The sequence below is a fragment of the Ptychodera flava genome, unplaced genomic scaffold, assembly GCF_041260155.1.
Source record: "Ptychodera flava strain L36383 unplaced genomic scaffold, AS_Pfla_20210202 Scaffold_38__1_contigs__length_1544198_pilon, whole genome shotgun sequence".
In the NCBI taxonomy this organism is placed as follows: domain Eukaryota; kingdom Metazoa; phylum Hemichordata; class Enteropneusta; family Ptychoderidae; genus Ptychodera; species Ptychodera flava.
The window spans coordinates 604209-623608 of NW_027248360.1; the positions used below are offsets into that span (position 1 = coordinate 604209).

At 39.3% G+C, this 19400-nt stretch overlaps 1 protein-coding gene across 2 annotated transcripts; it reads left to right on the top strand.

Moving 5' to 3' along the window:
- The first annotated feature begins 4656 nt into the window (after positions 1–4656).
- LOC139127843 (organic cation transporter protein-like) lies at positions 4657–18083 on the top strand. 2 transcript variants are annotated; one of them, XM_070693702.1, is made up of 9 exons: positions 4657–4761; positions 11775–11929; positions 12516–12690; positions 13256–13394; positions 13717–13844; positions 14886–15100; positions 15605–15713; positions 16296–16505; positions 16915–17134. In XM_070693702.1, the coding sequence occupies exons 2-9, from the start codon at positions 11860–11862 to the stop codon at positions 17009–17011; spliced, it is 1143 nt and encodes a 380-aa protein (XP_070549803.1). In that variant the 5' UTR covers positions 4657–4761; positions 11775–11859; the 3' UTR covers positions 17012–17134. The 2 variants fall into 2 exon arrangements, with proteins under 2 accessions (XP_070549803.1, XP_070549802.1); XM_070693701.1 differs by lacking the exon at positions 4657–4761 and adding an exon at positions 7699–7823 and having other exon boundaries at positions 16915–18083.
- The last annotated feature ends 1317 nt before the right edge of the window (positions 18084–19400 follow it).

Genomic DNA, 19400 nt, shown 5'->3' on the forward strand with positions numbered 1-19400 from the left:
ATTGATATGAAATAAATATTCAGGGTCTCTTGAATAAAATTTAAAAAGAATGTATGGAAAAAACACATCTGTAGAGTATTTTTTCTTAAGAAGAAGAAGTCACGACTCCTTTAGCCAAACAGAAGGTAGTCGCACACGAATACAGCCCTAAGCCAATAAGAGAGCCGTCATTATTTACACCCTAGGGTCGGATGAATCTAAGGGGGTCACTAAAATTGAAAGCTACAAGGGTGTTGCACAAAATATGGAGAGAAAGAAAGGGGGGTTACTCAATTTTTGGTTCGAAATAAATTTAAACACACTCTGAGATTGCACCATTGCACACATCAGTTTCTCAAAATTTTCGATGCGAGAGGGGATACACCCGCTGGGATGTCCTAACAGTTTTACTTAGTGAATAAAAACAAACTAAAAACACCTCTCAGATTGCACTATTGCACACATCAATTTCTCAAAATTTTCCACACAAGATAGGGGACAGTCCCCTCTCACACTTTCCCCCTCAGCCTCCGGCGAGTTCTCTTCCTTGAACTCTTCAAATTCTGCCCAGTCAGATATCCTAGTGAAAACACTGTCATGGTACCCTTCCAAATTAAACAAAGCTATATTGTTGGATACTTGTTATAGCGTGAGATTTTATGTTTATATTTTGTTGCGACTTTAAATGTCGTTTCCGTTGGTTTCAACTTTTTCAACCGTCATGAGATAACCGATGGTAATCTAGCAGGGTACACAATGATTTGAAAGATCTTTACTATTGCTTTATTTTTGTACATTTTACAAATAACTGTATTGATATTAAACTTTTCTAAGTGTTGGGGGTTACTCAAATTCATCATGGTTGGTCGGGAAGGGGGTACTTGAAATTTCGGAGTTTCCAATGAAAGTTCTACGACCCCCCAGGCAGTAAATGATGAAGGCTTCCTAACATACAATCTTTTACAGGGGTTACTAGAAATTTCGGAGTTTCTGATGAAATTTCTCCACCCCCGGCCGTAAATGATGATGGCTCCCTAACATACAATCTTTTACTCATTACGATTACCTAATTTGTATATTAATATCCCTACTTATATCATTTCAATATTAATACTGCCACGCTGGCAAAAACAAGTGTCAGAAGTGATAAGTTCCTTCACATGCTGAGACCGTAGAGACGCACTGAAATGCAGTCCGGGAATTTCATCGGATATGTCTACTGGCCTCTCAAGGGAGCATTAGTTTTTTGTTTTGTTTTGTTTTTTTTAATGGGGACGGGTCGGTTGAAATCAGGGGGTGACTTTTACTAAACTGTTTTGAAGGGAGTCAATTTGTCTCTATTCGGACTCAATTGTTTTCGACACTTTTCTCAGATGATCTACCACTTTAGGGAGCTCATTTTGAAGCTCTTTGATGATTAAGAAATATGTTCACCTTCTTAGTCATTCGAAAATCGATCATTTTATTTTCACACATAGAGTTAACACAGGATGGCGGCCATTTTGAATTTCAAATATCGGTAAATGTCAGACAAATTAGTTGTCTTACACCAAGCATTGCTCGGTGACCCCTGTTATTTATTCTTGATTTGGTAAGAGTATACTTGACAGTTTCATCATTGAGGAAATTTGGAGCAAAAGCTGAAGTCTTTGACTTTCGATGCGAGTGCAACCTTAAACACATGACCCACTAACACAAAGGCAACAATAGACCTAATAAATTCGCTCGCTCTGAGCGTCAGCAACAAGGTTAAATTTAGATTCAGCAGCTCTATAATACGCTAGGTATGTAAAAGGTAACACCAGGATTTTTTTATCTACGACGCCTGGAAATCAGGGTCTGCTAACCAAAACAATACATTCTGTACAGATTTGGCGTAAATGTGTAGAGGTTCTGACAACATCGATTCGGAATCTTGCTGGAAATGCCGACAATGTACTACGTAGCTGCCAGATATTATGCTGTAGCATCTAGTACTGGAGCGAGGTTGCAGTATCAGCATACGTGAGTTTGTGACAATTTGCATGCCAACGGCAAAGCCAAGGCGCCGTTATCAGCGAGCACAAAGGTCTTTCTCCATGCAGTGATTGTTACATCACGTTGTTCGAACCAGTGTGCGAAATTAACGTCGGTCCGACGGTCCGAGACCGACAGATTTCTCTTCGGCCGAAAGTTTTCAGCAACATGTCGGTCCTTATGACCGACTGGAATTTGGAATAAATAATTAAGACCTGTAACAGATGCAGATGATGACTGACTTTAAATCATGTGATTCAGACTTTAATGCCATGCACCTATTTATGTTTTCCACCGAGGGAGTGCTGGGCAACAGGTTGATCGCACTTCGTGTCCTGGAAGTAGGGAATTTGCAACGGTGCGCAGACAGGAAAGGGGGCTGACAATGTCGCAACATAGTAATTTTTTATTTTGCAACATTTTACATTTACTAATAGTCTAATTCCTGCGATCAGCGCGCAAAGCACAGTGCGGCTATATTCAGATCAGTATGAATTACGTCTGTGCATGCAGATCTAGCATGGATTGATTGGTGCAACAATGTGACACAATATTATAATAATACTCGTCTAGTGAGTGTAACCCTGGTAATGTTAGCATATCTGTGTCATATGACGACAACACCCAGTATCACTTCACTAGTTCCACACTTCAACTTTTCGGAATTTATAATACTGCCCTTCATTTTATGAAACTGACTCAGTTTTCTTTACTTGATTTTCAATAGAAGCGTTCAAAACATAAACGGTTCATAGAGGAGTTTAATATGCTGCTGCAGCAAGATTTCATTTGAAAAATACAAATGACAAACGCCGTTCTCATTTTTCTATCGAGATCGAGCGTATAGAAATTGCAGACAACATGAACGGCACACGTCACTCGCGGAAATGAATGCATAATTTCTGATCGAAAAGTTTTGCCTGAGCGATTGCTGGGTCTCATCGCCCTTTGAAAGCTTAAAGTTATTAAAATGACTCTGAAAAGTTTGACAGACACTCGATACTGCTGAAAAACATCGCGACACGATCAGTAATGATACCGTAAAATCTTAAAAGACGCAATTTTTGCGACATTTAGGCTACAGCCCAGGATGACGGTGAGTTTTGCACGCCAGTCGTAAAACGGTATACATCGAAACAATTTGAAGCCCTACTCTCGGCCTCTGAGAGTGAGTATACAAGACGGATCGTGCAACGACAAAACTGCTACGACAAGGCCGCTTTGTTTTATAAAATGTACAACAGTCGGCCTGTGAACTTTGGCTTGAAGACCAACGAGCAAGCAAAATGTTCTAGCGGTCCACAAACAAACGCAGCGAAATGCAGGAAATGTAAACTTGCATGTCGACTGCAGGTAGCACAATTGCGCTGTCGTGTAACATCTAGTCCTTATATCGGGCGTACATGTAGTTCAAAATCATGGAGCTAAAAGATACCTCCATGTTCAATACAAAATATGTTTAGTCGACAGCACTGTTCTCGTAGTAGATTTTTGTCTGAATGTCAATTTATCTAGAAGTATGTATACCGCATACTATTTTAATGAAAAGACTTGCATGAAAAAACAATCTTGAAAAAGTTACGATACTTGTCCTTTTGATTAAAGTATTCATCTGTATCTTCATGAATGCAACAGAGGCCACATTTAAGCATATCTATTTTGTGAAAAATGTTGAACTTAAGTAATCCATACGTCATATCAAAATACAAATAAGTTATTTTTTCCCTTCTGTTTTACATTATAAAAAAGGATGTAGTGATCAATGTTTACATAAAAATTTATTCATACTCTCCCCTTACTCATGACTGTTTTCAGGGTACTAATTAAGCTATTTACTCACTCTTCTACCATTCGTGTTGGCTAATTTCAGAAAAAGATTTTCAGCTCGTCAAACATTTCCAAATCACAATATCACATGCCCTAGTGTAGTGTACAATTGATAAATCCATGCGCATGACAGTGAGTAAGATAAGGCCTGTGATCTTTTTCAGATTCCAGATCATGTAGTTGAATGATTCATGATCATTCACTTCCATTATTCTGCTATCCATGTGAATAATATTCCTTTGGAGTGAATACTTGCTGACTCTATTAATAAAAGGACCTGGAAAATTAAAGATTACAACATTCAAAAGCATAGTATTGGCGGAGAGAGTTTTGACTTTAATGGTAATACAGGTCGTTAACAACTGCATTTACTGAGGACCGGCAGTTTTCTGTAAGGACCTGAAGCTTTGGCTTGGAGTAGGTCCTTATGACCTGAAGCTATTTTCTCTTAATTTCGCACACTGGTTCGAACGTTGTTGTTTGTTTTGGCGCACAATGGGGCATGACCTGCAATGCTGAAATTATAGACATCACGCTTGTCAGGACACGGACGGGGATGGATTTCGATACAATACTTGCCTCCTTGGGTGACTTTGGACCGTATCAAAGGAAACTCTTTGTGTTTAACGCGGCCTTCTTGATGACAGTTCCGTTCATCGTATTTGCGCAAGTTTTTATAAGCGACGATGTCGACTTCGTGTGCCTGGCTGAGATTCAAAACGGGTCGTCCACGAACGCAACTCGGATCATTACAAATAAAGACCGATGTGACCTTTTGGAAAACACATTCATCGGAAACTGGTCAATGGTATACACGAGTAGCGATCATTTATCGGCCGAGACAACGGCACTTTGCCCTTTGATACGACTATAAAAGGCCGAACGTGTATGAAATGGGGTTACGACCGATCGCAGCACCAATCCACCACAGTCACTGAGGTAAAGACGTGTGATACATGGCTTTTTGTCGTTTTATTCTAGACCGACTTTTTATCAAAATTGTTTGTTGTTTGGTTAACTTTCCCCCGGAAAGCAGTATTTAATAAATTCACACGACTTTTGAAATGCGAAAAAAGCCAATGTAGTTCGGTTTTAAATACGTTTGATTGTGGGAAACCCACTTGCACATAGATTTTGCTGGCTGTGCCACTCGCTCGTATGTACAAATGGGCCGATGTTATTTATTCGCCATCAGACGGCAGACGGAAACGCCCATTTATTAAACGGCGCATGCGTGCAGAGATAGTATTTTGACTTGTGTCAATAATTGGCGGAAAGATAAGGGACTGGTCATTTTCTTCAGTCTTGGGGCGATGAAATTCGATAAATAATATTTGTTTTGGTGGCGACATTTGAAACCAACTCAAAGCGTTTGTTTAACAGTGTAGATTTGTCAGCATTGATAATGATTGGCAGCTTTCCTGATATACGAAGATTACATCGCTTGTAAGTCCCCGCGGACGAAGTCCGGCGGGGACTAATAGATTGGGTCCCGTCCGTCCGTTTGTCCGTTTGTCCGTGCGTCCGTCCGGATCCGTTTCTCAGACACTGCTGAACCAATTTTGTTCAAACTTGGCACAAAGGCATAGCACTATGACCTACAGATGCACATTGATTTATTTTGCGATACGATTCAATATGGCCGCAAGGTGGCCATATTTTTGCGATTTTTCATGTCTTTGAACCATAACTCAAACATCCTTGAACCGATTCTGTTCAAACTTGGCACAAAGGCATAACACTATGGCCTACATATGCATGTAGAATTATATTGCGATACGATCCAATATGGGCGTGAGGCGGCCATTTTGTTTGCGATTTTTCATGTCTTTGAACCATAACTCAAACATCCTTGAACCGATTCTGTTCAAACTTGGCACAAAGGTATAGCACTATGACCTACAGAAGCACATCGATTTATTTTTTGATACTATGCAATATGGCCGCAAGGTGGCCATATTTTTGCGATTTTTCATGTCTTTGAGCCATAACTCAAACATCCTTGAACCGATTCTGTTCAACTTGGCACAAACGCATAGCACTATGACCTACATATGCATGTCGAATTCTATTGCGATACAATCCTATATGGGCGTGAGGCGGCCATTTTGTTTGCGATTTTTCAAGTCTTTGACCCAGAACTCAGACATCCTTGAACCGATTCTGTTCAAACTTGACACAAAAGCATAACACTATGGCCTACATATGCATGTCAAATTATTTTGCGATACGATCCAATATGGGCGTGAGACGGCCATTTTGTTTGCGATTTTTCGTGTCTTTGAACCATTAACTCAATCATCCTTGAACCGATTCTGTTCAAACTTGGCACAAAGGCATAACACTATGGCCTACATATGCATGTCGAATTATATTGCGATACGATCCAATATGGGCGTGAGGCGGCCATTTTGTTTGCGATTTTTTCATGTCTTTGAACCATAACTCAAACATCCTTGAACCGATTTTGTTCAAACATGGCACAAAGGCAAAGCACTATGGCATACATATGCATGTATCAATTAACCTTGCGATAGGAGCCAATATGGCTGCAGAACTGCCATTTTGTTGGAATTTTGCATGTCTTTGAAGCTACTATAATTCAAAGGTCACTACACCAATTTTGTCCAAACTTGGCACAAAGATCATGCACTATGGCATACATATACATGTCAATGTACTTTGTGACATGTTCCAATATGGTTGCCAGATTGTCATTTTTTCCCAATATCGCTGCCAGATGGTCATTTTTGGATTTCTTCATGTCTTTGAGGCTTAATCATATGCAAATATTCCTTATCCAATGTTGTTGAGACTTGCTACAAAGATAAAGTACTATAGCATACATATGCATGTCTACTAATGTTGTGCTATGATCCATATGGTAAATAGACAGCCATTTGATTTCAATTTTGGTGTGATTTTTTGTCTTTGAAACATAAACATAGGTCACTGTCCTTCGATGGACTGATTTTGTCTAAACGTGATATGGCTGCATTCTTGTGCACATTAATTTGTTTCATTATATGATCCAAAATGGCTGATTACAACAACATACCCGATCCATTTCTAAAATTCCACCAAACCATGTGTATAGTATGTGCCATCATGACACTAGACGCAGTGTGGGCATCGTTATGTGTGAGGTAATTGAAAGTTCCTTCAGTGGTCATTACCGGCAAAGATGGGTCAATTTTATTAAACGTTCCTCAGATTACTTTATTATGCAAGTCACAGGCCTGATGCACCCGTTGCATCAATGTCATTCCACAGCTACCTAGACCACAGCTACCTAGACACCAAAGATTATAACAAAATGGACAAGCGGGGACTGTGTCATCAACGATGACTTGTTCATGTTAGAGTAGCTCAATGCTTTATCAATGATTGACCATGAAATGTCAAAGACTTGGCCCTTATTTCTTAAATTCCATACAAAATTTTGACAACTCGGTGTCGTTTGTGTATCTCTCGTTACGGAACGATTGCATGTGGTCAGTGTGGCGCGTCTTGCAGGTGTTATCAGTGAGGCCGATGTAAACTAACGCAGAGACAGAAAAATGTATGTCTGATATATCAAAGTTACACGCTGGAAGGTCGAGCCGAAAAATGCAACTGAATGATGAAATTCGTGGCTTGTGTGGTTTGTTTAGGCAAGTATGAGTCGGTTGTTTGTACTTCAAAAAAATACTGACCCCTCTATTGGGCATTTCAAAAACATGGCGACCCACCATCACTAAAGTCAAAAACAGGGTGACACCCATACATCCACCGGCTCCCCAGGCCGAAGAAACTGACCAGTCCCTAAGCAGGCTTCATATCTCCACCCTTATTGACATCGAAATCTCGAAAGACAAACAACGAAGGCGTGACTCGTGATGTTGTTTGCTTTGTATAGTGGAACCTGGTGTGTGACAGAAAATGGCTGAGGAACTAGCCCAGTCTGCAGTCTATGCGGGAATGACAGTTGGATCCGGCATCTACGGAACAATTTCGGACAGGTGACTACGATCCACCATTACATGTGTTGATGTATATTTGTAATATGACTCGCGGTCGAAGACGACATCACAAATAACAAATAATTCTGCACGCACCATTTTGAACAATCGAATAAGACCTCATTTAGGGACTGGTCAGTTTCTTCGGCCTCGGGGCGGTAGATTATTTTTGCCGACGTTAAGAAGTGGCTTAACCCCCCCCCCCCCCCCATTCCGGTTTTAGAAAACAGAGTGACATCCCCATTCCAACTTTTAAAGACAGGGTGACCCCCGCGACAAATCGGGAATGTTTCATGTTTGTCGTATGTACTGCAGATTTCATAATGATAAGTACACTTTGCCAAACCAGACTTTCAAGCTGCAAACATGCAGATATCTCTGATATATGTCTGATTATTAAAGTTACGCGCCAAAAAATGCAACTGAATGATGGAATTCTTGGCCGGTACGATGTGTTTTAGGCAGGTATGACTCCGTGTTGTAATTCAAAAACACACTGATCCCCCTATTGAGCATTTCAAGACATGGTGACCCCATCACAAGTCCAAAGTCAACTGAAAAACAGGTGACCCCATGAATCCACCGCCCCCTGGCCGAAGAAACTGACCAGTCCTTTATTTATTTCAGTAGATAAACCTTAATTCTCTTCTCAATAACCTCTTCGAATTTATTGATCAGAAAATTTACATTTTGGAAATTAATGTAACGTATAGGACCATGACATATGATAAATATAAGGCTCAGCTTTGCATTTCATAAACAGAGCGCTGTCTATTTGCCATACCCTGGTACATTACCCACAATGCATTATCACAGGAAGAGTGTCCTATCAAAGATATTATTTTAATTTGTCATGACTGTAAATTGACACCCTTGTGTCATTTATCAATTGTTTTTCTTCATTGATGATAATTGTATGTTGGCCATTTAAATCGATGGCAATTTCAAATAATCACCCTCGGTTCCATGAATAGCAATCGTGCATGTCGCTACCATTGTACGTGGAATGTTAGCATAGCTCTGTCCAACGATGAGTGACGATTGTGGATGTGTAATCGTCTGTGTTATGGTCTAAAGTGCCTGTTAATTATAGCGTTCTTGCATAGACAGTCTACAGTCTATGGTTCATGTTATAGCCGTACTGTCCGTGAGACATGCCTGTGTGAATCCTATCATTGATACAAGGAACAGAGAAAGTGTCACACATGAACATTATACAAACTACTTACTTATCATTTATCGTGGTCATTACATACCGCCCCCTACTGTTTCTTCACAGTAATTGCATATAATACATATTGTCCAACGATTACTTTCTCTCTTATATCAGAAATGTTGAAAATGTGTCACTATTATAAAAATCGACCGATTAGGCTTTTGTTTACTAAATTTAATTATGAAGGGTTTTCCTTAGATTTTTCCATCTGCCTTTATTTGTGTCATAATGTATTTAACTCAGGACAGAGTTTTTTCTACTTAGGGACTGGACATAAATTACAGGTGGGGGTTGTTTTTCGAAACACCGTTGCATCAAAAATAGTGACCCTTCAAAAGTTCATGCACAAAAATTAGTGACCCTCCCCCTTATCCGTGCATGAAAATAAGTGACCCTCCCCTGTTACTCAATACCCCCCCCCCCTCAACAAAGCCGCAATGCGTTCAGACCTCCTTCTGACTGGCTATACTTTTGAAGTCCCCTCCCAATAAGAAGGGCAAAATGCGGCCGATATAACGCGTTGTCCAAAAAATATCAAATCATATGTGTGTGATAATTCATATAAATGTACTTTGCTTGAAGAGGCAGGTAAAAAGTGCATGCATGTACAAAAAATGTAATTTGTAGATTTCATCGATAATGTCGATTCACTATGCATGGCAGCCTATGATGAAAGTATGAATATTTTTTCCCAATACAAAACTAGGTAAATCTGTGCATTTATGTACACCTAATTATTAGTATTAATGTTCATGACTAGACTACAGTGGTTTCAAGTCAATGGTTGTGCAAGAAATTTGTTTTTGGAATTTCACTGAAATGACCATTCACTATGCATGGCAGCCTATGATGAAACTATGAATATTTTTTTTCCAATACAAAACTAGGTAAATCTGTGCATTTATGTACACCTAATTATTAGTATTAATGTTCATGACTAGACTACAGTGGTTTCAAGTCTATGGTTGTGCAAGAAATTTGATTTTGGAATTTCACTGAAATGTCCATTCACTATGCATGGCAGCCTATGATGAAACTATGAATATATTTTTTAAATACAAAACTAAGTAAATCTGTGCATTTATGTACACCTAATTATTAGTATTAATGTTCATGATTAGACTAGAGTGGTTTCAAGTCAATGGTTGTGCAAGAAATTTGATTTTGGAATTTCACTGAAATGTCCATTCACTATGCATGGCAGCCTATGATGAAACTATGAATATTTTTTTCCAATACAAAACTAAGTAAATCTGTGCATTTATGTACACCTAATTATTAGTATTAATGTTCATGACTAGACTACAGTGGTTTCAAGTCTATGGTTGTGCAAGAAATTTGATTTTGGAATTTCACTGAAATGTCCATTCACTATGCATGGCAACCTATGATGAAACTATGAATATTTTTTTCCAATACAAAACTAGGTAAATCTGTGCATTTATGTACACCTAATTATTAGTATTAATGTTCATGATTAGACTACAGTGGTTTCAAGTCAATGGTTGTGCAAGAAATTTGATTTTGGAATTTCACTGAAATGTCCATTCACTATGCATGGCAGCCTATGATGAAACTATGAATATTTTTTTTCCAATACAAAACTAGGTAAATCTGTGCATTTATGTACACCTAATTATTAGTATTAATGTTCATGATTAGACTAGAGTGGTTTCAAGTCCATGGTTGTGCAAGAAATTTTATTTTGGAATTTCACCGAAATGTTGATTCACTATACATTGTAGGCTATGAGGAAACTACAAATAACTCATAGGTTATCTGATCCTAAATTGTTATTCAAAAGTTGTTCGACCTGAAGCTTCCAGTTGTTATTGATGACATTTTGCACTTTTCTGAATAGTTTGTATTCTGTCAATGTCCTCAAAAAATGAAAAATGTACATACAGCTTCATGAACATTTGACACCGACCTATACCCAATGTATTGTCAATGGGAGAATGATATCAAATAAGTGATCTCCCAAATTGTTATTGAAAGCGTCATTATAGGGGACAGTTTATATGTACAATAGAGGAGTTGGAAAAGTAGAAATCACGACAACTTAAATCAATGTGACTGCTTGGATCATTAATACATTGTTTGTTATACCTTAAACTTGCGCCCGAAGGGCACGCCGAAAAATGGAAATGACAGAAAATGAAAGTGCCAGGAGGTATTTTTTCTTTTTTCAGTATTCCATATTCTTTAATACGTGCACATGCAATTTCAGCTTTGATGCATAAAAAAAGGTGACCCTCCCCCATAGGCTTGCACAAAATTTTATGACCCTTCAAAAATGCTTGCGCGAAAAATGGCGACCCACCCCCAACAAACATCGGCCCACCCCCCCCCCCTGTAATTTGTATCCAGTCCCTTACGATGTATATTTCTAAGGGTTCTGATGTAAAGTACAATCAGTTTGTAATCAGACTACCCTCTTTAAATAAAAGAAAATGAATGAATGAATGAATGAATGAATGAATGAATGAATGAATGAATGAATGAATGAATAAATAAAGAAATGGTTGTTTAAAGAGCCTGCGCTCCCATGCGTAAACTCTTCTGATAAATTGTTCCGAATGCTTATTAATGGAAGTCCCTTCAGTTCATTAGTACTATGGATGCACAGCTAGTACCTCATATTCACTCGGCAGTCACGTGTACTGATACACTTTCATATTCACTTGTGATTACAGATCTTGGCTAAAATGATGCACATTTTATCTGATATTTAGGTATGGAAGATTGCCGTCAATTGCCTCGGCTTTGTTTATCCAAAGCGTATTTTGCTTCCTGTCTGCGGTATCACCACATCTCGCCATGTTTATTTTCTGTCAGTTCATCGTTGGCTGCACATACCCGGGTGTACTGGTGGCATCATATACATACGGTATGTTGCGTACAGAATATTAGCACGGCCTATGAGCGGTGAACCATTGAAGAAATTGAGAGTCTCCGAAGCCCATTCTACTTTACAGTGGTTTGCTTTGAAGCATTGGCATTAGACGAACTAGACATATTGTCTAACTCGAGGTGTTGCCAACTCTGTCGGGTGCAATTAACAGCTAAGCGGTTACTAGAGTCAATCATAAAAAAATCAACTCTGCAAAAGTTGAAACATTGTCTAGCAGACGGTCAGACGTAGTCTAAACAACACCACCACATATGTCCAAGCACTGTCCAAGTCTTATCACTTGCTTCCAGGTATAGTTGTTTTGACTACGTCTGACCTGCTGCAAGACAATGTTTCAACTTTGGCAGAGTTGATTTCTCTGTGGTCGACTGGAATTACTGCTCAGCTGATAATTACACCTGACAGTGTTGGCAACACCTAGATTTAGACAATATGTCTAGTTCGTCTAATGCCAATGCTTCAAAGCAAACCACTGTAACTTTTACATTTGCGTTGATGACATATTTGTAGAGATGCCATATTTTAAGACATTTAGCCGGATTTTTCTTTTCACACCATACAGTTATCGAATGGACTGGACCTTCAAAGAGAGCCATCATAGGAAATATGTTAGCGCTGACGTTTCCACTGGGTCACATGATCTTTGCTCTCGTTGCGTATTTCCTGAGGCACTGGAGGCTGCTACAAATTGCTGTTGGGATACCTCAAGCCGTCCTACTTGTTGTCTTCGTATTCAGGTGCGAGTCTGTTGCTCGGGTCTTTTGAAAGAGGGTCTTGGCCATTTGTTGTCCGCCTGCCACAATATTACCACTGAGTTCTATTTTCTGGGGCGCTTGAAAGCTCAATTTATGGAGCGTAGTGATCCATGCTATTTGCGTGAGACCGTGACGTCCTCCACTTCTGACCTCGCCTCCGCCCGACGCTTTTTGATAAGACCAATATTTATCACAGGCACCACCGTAGTTGAAAGCGCTTTTAATGTAGCCCCCTTCTACTACACTAAAAGCGCTATTAACAACTACGGTGGTGCCTGTGATATTCATGTCATTCCCGAGTAGGCCTCCAATCGCCCGATTTGCGGTACACCAAATTTATTATGATATCAAGGTCAACCATAGCTAGTGAAAAAATGGTCCGTCTTTCGTTCACAGGTGTACTTTTATCCGCTTTTTTTTTAGATCTGTAGCGTAAGCAGTTTTTAACGAACGATCTTGACTGAAGCCAGCACATAGCAAATACAATCGAATAAATCAAAATATAGCTTGAAAATGTAATACTTTCTTCATCTTCATTTCATTGCAGACTCATTCCAGAATCACCAAGATGGCTACTTTCACTCGGGCACGTGAACGAGGCTGATATTATAATCCGAGAAGCGGTGCGGACCAATCAAAAGACACTTCCAAGTTCCTATTTTGCGTATACTAGATTATCATCACACGTAAGAAAACATGCGGGAAATGTTTATTATCTTTCACAATTTTTTGTGTGAAATGAGAATGGAAGTATCATTACCTGAGCTGTGAGAGTTATAACTCCCAAAATTGGTAAAATTTTAAGGAGCATACATTTTGTGCTAAGTATAACCACTGGTAAATACACAGCATTTGACAGCATCCTACTTGGCCAGTCATGAAGCAATAATGACACCATCATATTAGCTTATACGAAATCTTCACCCAAACGAATTCATACTGCTAAATACAAAGGCTGATTAAAAATGAATGCTTCCTACAGATCTCTTATTTTCACTACCAACTCAGAATTCGACGAAGGAAAAGGCAGAGAACCCGAAGAAAAGTTCGAAGTCACAAAGCAACCACTACAACTACACTGATCTGTTCAAAACACCGAAACTTTGCCAAACAACCCTGATCATTCTGTATTTATGGTAAGTAGTTTACATTTCATAATGCGACTTTGTTTATGTCATCAAAATTCTTCCCGAATGTTTTCCTTCTTTGTCTCTTAGTCACCGAATTAAATATGTCCACATATGTGAACTCATGAAAGACAGAACGAAACTAATGTAAGACATAATTACTGTTTAAAAGGCGAGCCAATCATGAGCTTATCTGTTGCTAGTTATAGATTAACATGAAAAGTATCCCGGATGTAATACAGTTCGACTGAATGAAGTATAGATAGAACATCTTAGCTTAAGGTAGAACGCGCCACGAAGTGCAGTGAGAGACCTAAAATTTTGCTCAAAATTCCCTCAATGAAACTTTAAATCGTTCCCTTTCGCTATATCAATATTAAATATCGGGGTCAGCGTGCAAACATTGGTACTAGAGGTGGCAAAAAAATATTTAATTTACTAACAACACTTGAAATTCAAACTGTCGCCATCCCTGTGCCAACTCTAACGTGATCAATTAAAAATTTGGATTTTCAAAAAAAGCGACGATAACGTTAATACTCCATCAGATGCAAATTTAGTCCAAATAAACAGTAGACTAAAATATTATAACGGTTTGAGAGTCCGAATGGACTATCCCCAAGGCGTGTTCTATCATAACAGGGCAATCATTTGCTCGTCGATGGTGTTTTTTATCGATACAACAGTACATCAAAATAACACAAAGAATTAAATGCAAGCAAACACGTAACACAGATCCCAATAAAGTGCTATTAAAATCCCTTTTTAGACGAACAATATCAATTGAATCAGACATTTATATTGTTAAAATAACTCTGAGATAATATAATGAATCAGGCGAAACAGACAACAAATTGATTACATTTTCACACTTCATGTTGAGCTCGTCTCGCAACTGTATATGTTGCCAGGCACGAAAACAACGTTTACAATAACATGCAACGGGCGTTTCGCAGAAATAATCCCTTCTGACACAAATAGTTTCGATGTTTTTTTGAGCTGCTCTACCATACAAAGTAACCAGTGTCTATGCATATTTTACTTCTCCAGCTTTTCAATTGTGTTGCCCTATTTTGGATTATCGGTGTTTTCGACGTCATTTGCCGGCAACAGATATGTCAATTTCTTCCTGTCTGGATTGGTTGAAGTGCTCGCTATACTGCTTTCGTCTTACGCACTCCACCGCTGGGGGCGCCCTAGGCCGATCGGAGTGTGTAGTATCGTCTGCGGCGTCTTTTGTTTCCTCAGTCCATTTCCAAAGAACGGTGAGTTCAGTTCGAGTTGGCTTTGAATATTCATCAATTATTGAGCACCTTGTAGGCTTGGTCGTGCAAAGATATTTTTATAATGTTAGGCAAATGAGTACACCTGAAGAAGAAATGGTCCGCACATTGAAGGTCTTAATCTCGTGATATATCGTGGCATAAGTAGCCCTGCATAAAGAGGGTGTACGCTCGCTGCAAACAGAAATACATGTCTTTAGTACACCGAGCGGAAAAACCACGCTGGCTGCAAACAGAAATACATGTCTTTAGTACACCGAGCGGAAAAACCTTTGAACTCCCCCATCGACAGACTCATCACATGCTTTACGAGTACAAAGGACAATTCAAGCTTATCCTAAGAAGTGTCGAGTGCGTGGAAAGTTGATCGTTATTTACTTTCATATGGTTTCAAGTTTTAATCGTCATGTTATAGCCTGCTCCCCCTTGTCTCGACAAATTAAATGTGAAGAAAATTTTAATGAAGATCTTATCTGTATTTAATAGGTTTACAACACTTAGGCACTGCATTCGCACTGATAGCTAAAGTCGGGGCTGCGGCGGCCTTCTGGTCCAGTTTTGTTCACGTGGCCGAACTCTACCCAACTGTCGTCGGGTAAGTTGTATTAATGATAACAATACATACAAGTGGGCCACAACGCGATATGCAATAATTTTATCCAATTAAAACGAGAGGAAAGCCAAAATAATTGAAGCAGGTGAGTGTTGTAGGCGAGAGCTCTCTTTGCTCTGTAACATACGTGCGCGTGTTGTTCTCATTGTAACAATGCAATTTTAACAAGTACATTTGTTACGTATACGATGGATATCTTCTGCATATGAATCCTAGGCCGAACTCAACTTCAGTCTGTGGACAACAAGGACGGTGAGAACATTTTCGTACAGACCGTGACCAAGAGTTGAACACAAAGCATTTCGACATGTTTGCCAGTAGGACAAGACATACTAATATTTACTTTTTTTATGAGTCAAAAACCTTGAAATCCATAGAAAAAACGAATGGATAACGTTACGGTGCTTTATAAAGGGGCATGAATTTATTTATCTCAATATCAGTGAAGAGCTCTTTGGGTTGAGTACGCGGCACCAGCCATCGTATATAGGTGTAATACGCAAACTGTCTTCAGAATCTGGTTTTGGTCTTGATGAAATTTCGATCTCATCATTTTTGTTGCAGTAACAGTGGTTTTAGCCTTTGTGTTCTCGTAAGCCGCACATCCACAATCCTGATGCCCTTCATGCGATTGCTATCAGATGTATGGCAGCCTCTTCCCTACGTCATCATGGGATCCTTGACAGTGTTAGCGGGGGCTTTGGTGTTATTGGTGCCGGAAACGAAAAACCGTCCCGTACCGGCGACGATTGAAGAGTTTGAAAAACTACACAAGTGAGTGTGTGCTGCTTTCATATCGTTTGCGTGTTCTGACTGTTGCACTGTACAGACGTCGATATATTTTTGAATTGGTATCCGGTTTGAGAATCTTAGGGTGCATGTAAACGGTGTTTTTATTCTCGGTTAAAAATTCAAATTCTCCGTTTCAAGTATAGTACACATTAATTCCGTGATGTCAACCGACCATTGATACACTGTTGTTGTTGTTGTTATTGTTATTGTTGTTGTTGATACACTGGACAAAAGCACTGAACAATTATCAAACCTCGCAATATCCTATGGAAGTGAAATTGGAGGCACCAATCATACTGGTATGCGTTTCGAACAGTTTTTTCCTCACCTTGCAATTGCGTCGCGAATTTAGATTTAAAATACACAGATTTTATGCCTTTTCTGTTGACAGAAAACGAAGAAATGCGAAGGAAAAGGGCGACAATGCTGTGATAGCCGGAAAGTCAGACTATAAACTTTGCGAATCTGGCATGAACTGTGATGTATGAACGCCTGTCTCCTACTTCCGGAGCGATCACCTGTGCTTGCCGGCCTCTTCAAAATTAATGTCCTTTCGTCTTCTATATAGGAGACGGGAAGCGCTAGTCGTATTTCGTGAAATCCAACGTGCCGCCTCGGCAAAAACGACCGGTAAATCCAAATTTCATCGTTGATAGAGACTGGGGATCTGCGTGTTTCTGAGCTATAGTATGGTCTGTTCTTGTCCTCCAGATAGTGCAATTGGATGAAGCCGAGTCTGACAGCCGTGATTTCATCTGCGTAACTGGCTAGGGAAGGTTCGCCTCATGCGAATATGACACTGAAAACCTGTACATACCTCAGCTCATTCTGTTGACTAAAGCTGTTTTTACAGCTGAACATTGAAGAAACTAAGGTCAATTTGTTTTGAGAGTGAAAGAATCGACTGGTTGTGCAATATACATAACCCAAAAGTATGACACCCGTGCAATTAATATTTTAGTGGATCTTGTCGAGATCTAAGTTTTTTCTCGAGGGTCTATGGTTTGACACAGTTTAAGACAGTATGCGCCTCGAGAGTAAAAGATTCAAACTTTTTCTCAAACTTTTTCCCAGTGAAACTTTAAACCATTCTCTTACCAAATCAGAATGAAAATCATGGGTCTCCGTGCAAACTTTGGTTCTGAAGCAAATTATCTAACATTTATCGTTGCTTTAAAATCAAAGTAGCCGCCGGCCATCCCTGTGTTAATTCTATGGGGAAAAATAAAATTTTCAATTATGACGATATTTTTTCTTACTCCAAGAGGTTTAAATGAGCCCTAACGTGTGGTTGATGAGAGAGAATTGTAAAAATAGTCCGAACATCTATCACAAATTCGCATTCGACTCTATGAGACTGAAATAAGTGTTTTGAACACTGTGAAACCTGTGCGTGCGATGGCTGATTACTAGTCACCATCATATAGCTATCAAGAATAATACTACATCAGAAGGGAGATTGATGACGTCATTTAAAAGATCAACGGTGAGAAGTCAAACGTTTGGAGAGCTGTGACTATAAGACTGTTTTTGTCAATAAAGTCATACACGAAACTATGAGTTCATTATTACCTTTGCTTTATTCTGTAAAGTCCTTAAATATTTTTAAATAAGACAGCTCGTCAAGTTGAATATTCATCGTACACCTCACAATCAAACGCAACGGAATAAAATATCTACACGACCAGCAAGGTGGGGTCCAATGCAAACAGGAAGTGACATCATACAAGCGAAAAGAGTTGCACACATTAGATATAAATTATATGTACAGCATGATTTTGGCGCTTGTATTAAGTATTGGACAGTATTTATATATGATACTGATAATCGTATGCTATACACAGTGGGCTATCATCATTTGCTTAAAAATACAACTAAAATAGTCTGCGTTTTTCCCCGAAATGGGTAAGAGGTTATCGGCACATCTGTTGACAGATCGACGTGCGATCTTTAGGTTGCTTTGGTAAAATGGATTGAGAAAATGTTGTGTAGAGAAAAACTTCGAAGAAACATTGGCTGAAAATATTCATCTTACATGCAGCCGATGAAGATATGTGAAATATGTGCAGGATTTCACTGGTAATGTGCTAAAGCTGCTGACGTCATGAAGGTATCAGGACGGTTTAACCCCTCGATATCAACTAACTGGATATTTGCCACTGGCTATTTGGGGCTACAGTCGCGGATATGGTATAGGTGCTGTAGGAAGATGCCCGGGGTCGAACAAACCGTACCGTCATCTACAGATCACTTTTAATTAGCGCGTGAACGAGGATGTATCATGAACAAACAGGTTACTTACTTATTCGACCAGCGTAGCTGTACCTCAGTCTACCTTTCACCTGGCATGTAAGAGTCATTTTCCAGTACAAAATTAAATGCCCACGAGTGTTTTACAACTTACAATACAACAAAATCTACAATAGCATGGCAAGATGAAGCAAAAAAAATGTAAATGGCGCCAAATAAAAGTGTAACATTTTTCTAGTAATCGTTCACTAACATTCATGATGACTTGTCGTCTGCTTTTTATGTCGACTAAAACGTTGAAAGAAATTGTTTCGACGACGTGAATAGTATTTAAGATGCACACCATTGATAAAAAATAATCCTTTCCGATGATATGGACGTACAGGGCTTCAAGTTATCACTGAATATCCTCTGTACCCATAAAATATGACAGGGGTTTGTTACAGCGGGTGCGTAAATACCGGGCAACAACAAATCGGAACGCAGATCAAGGTTTTATTTTCCTCCATATAACTATAGCAGGCAAGGTTGTTATCGTAGCCATAGAGAAAGATAGATAGAGTGGCAACCGGTATTGTTTAAGGCGTTAAGCGGTTACGTAACCCATCCATGTTCGCCTCGCCTCAG